The 6,515-nt window shown below is 35.0% G+C and overlaps 1 protein-coding gene across 1 annotated transcript in view; it reads right to left on the minus strand.

Moving 5' to 3' along the window:
- Positions 1-6,515, minus strand: part of LOC100463615 (disintegrin and metalloproteinase domain-containing protein 5) — a 137,593-nt gene that overhangs the window by 62,199 nt on the left and 68,879 nt on the right. Inside the window, exon 12 of the mRNA XM_034647778.1 lies at positions 687-882. Within this exon, the coding sequence (XP_034503669.1) occupies positions 687-882 (196 nt within the window). The remainder of the gene's footprint in view (positions 1-686; positions 883-6,515) is intronic.

Consider the following 6,515-nt stretch of genomic DNA (forward strand, 5'->3'; position numbering starts at 1 on the left):
CACCATTGTCTTGCCAGATAACACAACTATGATTCTGATAGAAAAGCAAAACAAAATTATAATTATCACCAAAACTTCTACCTCATCTCCTCCTTAAATTCCTGTCATTCACATAGATTTACATAATACATAGGTAGGTACACAATACCTATAACCTGGCTAAGGAAGGCCTAAAGGAAGGACTGAGAATAAAACATTTTACTCTCTCAAAGAACATGAACTGTATATGTTCAGGAAATTGTATGTTTCAATGAAGCTAATGATCTACACATTTATAGGAAGCTATCAAACTGAACTAGATAGGTCATAAACTGAAGCACACATGAGCAAGCCCCTTCAAACACACCCACACTTGAAATCCACACAATCAGTTATTAGTCCTGCTTTGTTCTAGTAAAAACCCTTGTTTCATTTAAGCCTAAACTAAACCCCACCATCACCAATTCTATATCATCCTCTGAGAAGATGCATTTCCACTTGAGGTTTCTTCCTTTGCAAACAAGAATTCCATATATATTAAGGTGGGCTTTTTTTTTTCAGAATGAAGAAAATTTTATTTCCTTTAACATTAAGGAGCAAGACCTCACTCCTTAACAAATTATATTTATATTTTGTCCTATAGAATTGAATTATGAAGCTTAGAATAATCAGAATTTAGGAACTAAGAAGAAAGTTTTGGTCATTACCTCCTCCAATCAATTCTCTACATTGTTTGGTATGTATCCGACATCGTCCTCCAAAACAGAAGGCATCACCCGAATTACAACTTTGTCCATCACGTGCGTAAGTGTCAGCCACACAGTGTGAGGAAACCCCATTGCAATATTCAGGGAAATCGCATTCGTCTGAAGGTTTCCTACACTGTATACCAATTGGTTTTAGCTAGAAGGGGAAAAGGAACATAAGAAAAGATTATGCATCAATGATACTCAAGTTTTCTTTCCCTTCAGGCTTTAATTTTTCATTTTTTTCTAAGTTGCTAAGAGCAAGGAGAAAATTAAGTCTTATTAACTACTTAAGCATTGCATAGAAATTTAAATAATTAAATTTACTGTGGAAAAAAGAATGGGTAATACTTGTAAGAGAAGTGAGAAATTCAGATAAGTAGACTATCATACTTATAAAAAAAAAAAGACAAAAACTAAACCTAAGCAATTAATATAAAAATTACTTTAAAAAGTTACTTTCAACCCATCATGGCTATGCTCACATGGACAGCCTCTGATTTCTCCATATGCTGTCCCTTCAAGCAGAAATCACATCATAAACATTTAGAAAAAGTTTGTAGATTTTTTTAAGGTATTTAAGGACACACAGGAAAAGGCTTATTTCACATATCACATTGCAAACAACTATAAAAAAAAAAAAGTTCCCCAATTATACATCTCTGATCTCTTCAGCACTTACTCTAGCTAATTCTTTCCAGGATTCACTTTCTTTATACCTGTCTTTGCCAACAAACTTCCAAATATCATCACGGCAAACCCTTTCCTCAACCTAAGCCCCAATTCCTCATGGCTATCATTACTATCCTATGCAAATTGAGTCAAATTTGTTTTAGCTTTCAAAGGTACTAGAGGCCCAGCTTCCATAACATTCACCACTGCCCAAAATAAGTTTTCTGTATACATTTTTCTATGTCGTCAACAAGTATTTGCTATATATATAGCCACTCTGATACAAATTCTTCAAGTGATGGGTGGGTAGACAAAAGACGATACTTGAATCACCCAAGCTTATGTAGTTAATATTCAAATCAAAACCAATGATCAAAATTATTTTGTATTAATATCTGTTTCTTTAAAATATGCTTCCTTTTATAAATATGTATAAATGGCAATATTACATTCATTCTAATTTCTTCTATTGTTTTGACTATTTTTTTTATTGTAGTTTAAAGGTCACAGAAAATATGAGGGGTAAGTACAGAGATTTCCCATATAACCCTTGCCCCACACATACAAAGCCTCCTCTCTTATCAACATCTCCACCTTGAGTGGTACATTTGTTACAATTGATGAACTTACATGACACATCATAATCGGTCAAAGTCCATAGTTTACATGAAAGGTCTTTCTCATTGTTATATATTTTATGGGCTTAAACATATGTATAATGACATGTATCTATTGTTATGGTATCATACTGAGTATTTTCACTGCCCTAAAAATCCTTCATGCTCTGCTTATTGATCTCCCTTCAGCTCTTGGTAACCACTGACCTTTTTACAGTCCTTTTCCAGAAGGTCATATATTTGGAATCATAGAGTTTATAATCTTTTCAGATTGGATTATGTCACCCAACTTATTTTTCAATACTTTTAAATACCCAGTTCCTCAAATGCTCTTTGAACCAAGTTTTATTATCCTATTTGCTCCTCTATTAAGAGGTGTTCTGTTTCTTTACTTGGTTCCCTAATTTCAAAATGTCCCTAAAGCTTAAAAATGGATGACTCCCTTTTTTTCTGTTTTCTCCTAGAATCTTTTTTTGTGTATTTTTTTATTTTATTTGTAATTCATTTTTATTCTTGCCAAAACTGTCAGTCTGTACATGTAGGGTGCAATTCATTGTCAGGACTATGTCCCCTTACACAACTAAATGAGGAATAGGTGGGTTAATTTAATGCCTCTGACCACCAACAGCCTTGACCATAGTAAAGAGAGTACTGTGTATTTCAGAAAACTCATAGTTTGGGCTAGGTACCATTTCAATAATTAGGCCTAAGGACTAATGAGAATCATAACTACTACTCCAGTTGCAACAGCAGTTGTTCACATATCTCTATTGATATATGAATCTGGTTTATGTTATTCCCTTTTGGTGCAGCAATGACGGGGAATTTGGTAGTCTGCTAAACTGCTTGTGTTTGATAGGTTGTTTAATTTTTTAAAAAGTTACACTTAATAGGAATAATTATTACTAAATTGTGCCTAATAATGGAAAAGGAGAGTGACATCAGCAAATGTCAGAATAGGAGATTCCTGGCTGCATATTCACATAGAAATGCCTGTTTTAACAACTACCATGAATGAGATAATCTGGCTGAAAGGTTCCAGTCTTCAGGTAAAGTAAAAAATCTGAGAGTAGATGCATTGGTAGATGGTAAGAAGAACAGTTTCACTTTACCCACATCATTCCTTCCCCAAGGTGGCACAGCTCAATGCCAAGAGAGACTATCTTGGTTGGTGATTGCTCTGACAGAGAAAATAAAGGTGATGAGAACCTGGTTTCCCAAGCCCTACAAAACATTGCAAGAGAACACTTTTATCTCACCCCACTCAGAACACTGACGGAATTGGCATACTTAAATAGTCTGGGGAACCTAACAGAAGGAAAAGGAGATGGGGGTTCACAGCAACCAGTGTGTGGATCACAACAACCAGCCACATATCCAATTAACTGGCTTACAGACTTCAGCAAGGTCCTCACCCATGAACCAACAGAATGCCTCATCTGAGGACACCCATAACTAGCCAGCCAACACCCCCAGTATTCCACACTCACACCCTATAACCAAACCCCAAATTCCACAACAGATAGTACATATAACCTCCAACAAATGGGCACAATCCTGCAGACAACATGGATATCAACAGCTGGCTTGACTCTGCCGAATTGTACAACTTGAACACTTTAGGGCACTGCCTCAGGGAAAATTTGTGAGAGGCTCTCCATAGCCAGATTGGCTTTCTGGGATTGAGAGAAGGTATACAATCCTAAACTCCGCCACTGCCCCCAGGAGGTGTGGAACAACCCCAGAAGAGGAGTGGAACAAGCACACCCATAAAAAAGGTTGGAGAGACCCCCAAAACTCTAACTGGGCTGACTGGTGACTAGCTTCTTTCTCTCCCAAGGCCAGTTAATAAACACTGGAAGAGATGGCTACTTCTTCCAATGTGAAGGCAGCAATGCAAGTCTTCAAGAAACATAAAGAATCAGGAAACATGATGCCAGCAAAGGAATAAAACAGAGCTCTTCTGGAAGACAAATGAAAGGAATGTAAATGTACAAAATGTCTGACAAAAAATTTAAAATTATCACCTAAGCTCAGACAAGAGAGCACAGACAGACAAACAAAATCAGGAAAATGATACATGAACAAAATGAGAAGTTTCACAAAGAAATTATTAAAAAGAAGAAGAAGAACCAAACACAAATTCTAGATCTGAAGAATACAATGACTAAACTGAAAAATTCCATTAAAAACCTTCAAGGGCACAGTTGATCAAGCAGAAGAAACAATGAACTCAAAGGCAATCGTTTAAAATTATCCAGTTAGGAGAACAAAAAAGAAAAAGATTAAAGAATGTTTATGGTACTTACAGGACACATCAAAAGAAACAACATCTGTGCTGCGGGACTCCCAGAAAAAAGCAGTGAAAGAGAAATGGGCAGAAAGTTTATTTAAAGAAATAAGGACAATTTACAAAATCTAGAGAGAAAAATGTACATAAAGCCAAGAGAATTTTTCAAAAGACACATTACAAATAAATTATCAAAAGTCAGTGACAGAATTTTGAAAGTAGTAAGAGAAAAGCAACTCATCACAAACAAGGGAAACCATATAGGACTATAAGCAGATTACTCAGCAGAAACCTTGCAGGGCAGGAGAAAATGAGATAATATTTTCAAAGTGCTGGAAAAAAAAATAACTACTAACCAATACTATATCCAGGGATGTCTGGGTGGCTCAGTTGGTTAAGCATCCAACTCTTGATTTCAGCTCCGGTCATGAGCTCAGGGTCATGAAATGGAGCCCTGTATCAGGCTCCAAGCTCAGTGGGGAATCTACTTGAGATTTTCTCCCCCTCTCCTATTGCCCCTCCCCCATGAAGTGTGCATACATGCACACTCACTCTCTCTCTCTAAAATAAATGAAATAAATCTTTAAAGAAAGAAAAGAATGCTATATCCAATAAAGCTATTATTCAGTAATGAAAAAGAGATAAGACTTTCCCAGATAAACAAATCTAAGTGAGTTCATCATCACTATACATGTCTTACCAAAAAAATGCTCAAGAGAGTTCTTCAAGTAGAAATGAAAAAATTCTAATTAACAATATGAAAACATAAAAGTATAAAAATCATTGGTAGAAGTAAGTTATAGTTAAATTCAGAATACTCTCACTACTGTAATAGTTGGTGCATAAATCACTTTTAACTCTAGTATAAAAGTTAAAAGACAAAAGCATTAGAAATAACTATAGCTATAATAATTTGTCCATGGATGGACAATATAAAAGGATGTATATATGACATCAGAAGCATAAAATGGGGGGGAATTTTTTGTATGAGATCAAAGTTAGTTGTTATCACCTTAAAATAGACTGTTATAACTATAAAATATCTTGTGTAAGCCTTGTGGTAATCACATACAGACACACACACATAGTGAATATATAAAATATAAAGAAAAATTAATCAAAACATACCACCACACAAAAATCATCAAATCACAAAGACACTAAAAAAGGAAAAATAGGATAAAAGAACAACAAAATAAACAGAAAACAACTAATAATATGGCAATAGCAAATCCTCCCTTAATTACTTTGAAAGTAAATGAATCATAATCAAAAGATGCAGAGTAAGCAGATTCATGAAAAACAAGATCAAACTATATGTTACCTACAAGAGACCCACTTAAGTCTTTAGGACACACAAACTGAAAATGAAGAGATAGAAAAAAATAGCTCAGGTGAATGGCAATCATACAGAGCAGGGAGGGCTACATGTATGTCATACAAAATACACTTTAAGTCAAAAATGGTCAGAAGAGACATAGAAAGTTACTACATAATGATAAAGATGTCAATACATTAAGAGGATATAACAATTGCAACATCATTTCATATACACAAATATTGACAGACCTAAAGAGAGTTTGTGACTTCATCACTCTACTTTCAGTATTGGCTAGATCATCCAAAAAGAAAAATTTATACCAGAACAGAAGGTTTGAACAACACTATAGTGGACATAAAAAACACATACAGAATGTTCCATCCAACAGCAGCAGAATACAAATTCTCCTCAACGGCATAAGGAACATTCTCCAAGGTAGATCATAGGTTAGGCCAAAAACCAATCCTTAACAAATTTAAGAAGACTGAAATTATATCAAGAATTTTTTCTCATCACAATGATGTTAAACCAGAAATCAACAGTAGAAAAAACTTGAAAATTCACAAATATGTGGGAATTAAACAGCACACTCCCAAACAATGTATTAAAGTAGAAATCAAAGGGGATCAAAAAAATATCTCAAAACAAATGGAAAAAATATCTCAAAACAAATGAAAACTTGAACTATAGCAATTCAAAAATTAAGGAATGGGAGGAGTCCAAGATGGCGGAGGAGCAGGAGGCTTAAATTTCGTCTGGTCCCAGGAATGCAGCTAGATAGCTATCAGACCACTGAACACCTACAAACTCAACTGGAGAATGAAGAAAAGAATAGCAGCAACTCTAAGAACAGAATAGCCACCACTTTCTGCAAGGAACCCAGTTTAAAA

Source organism: Ailuropoda melanoleuca, chromosome 18, assembly GCF_002007445.2.
Source record: "Ailuropoda melanoleuca isolate Jingjing chromosome 18, ASM200744v2, whole genome shotgun sequence".
Classification (NCBI taxonomy): Eukaryota; Metazoa; Chordata; class Mammalia; order Carnivora; family Ursidae; genus Ailuropoda; species Ailuropoda melanoleuca.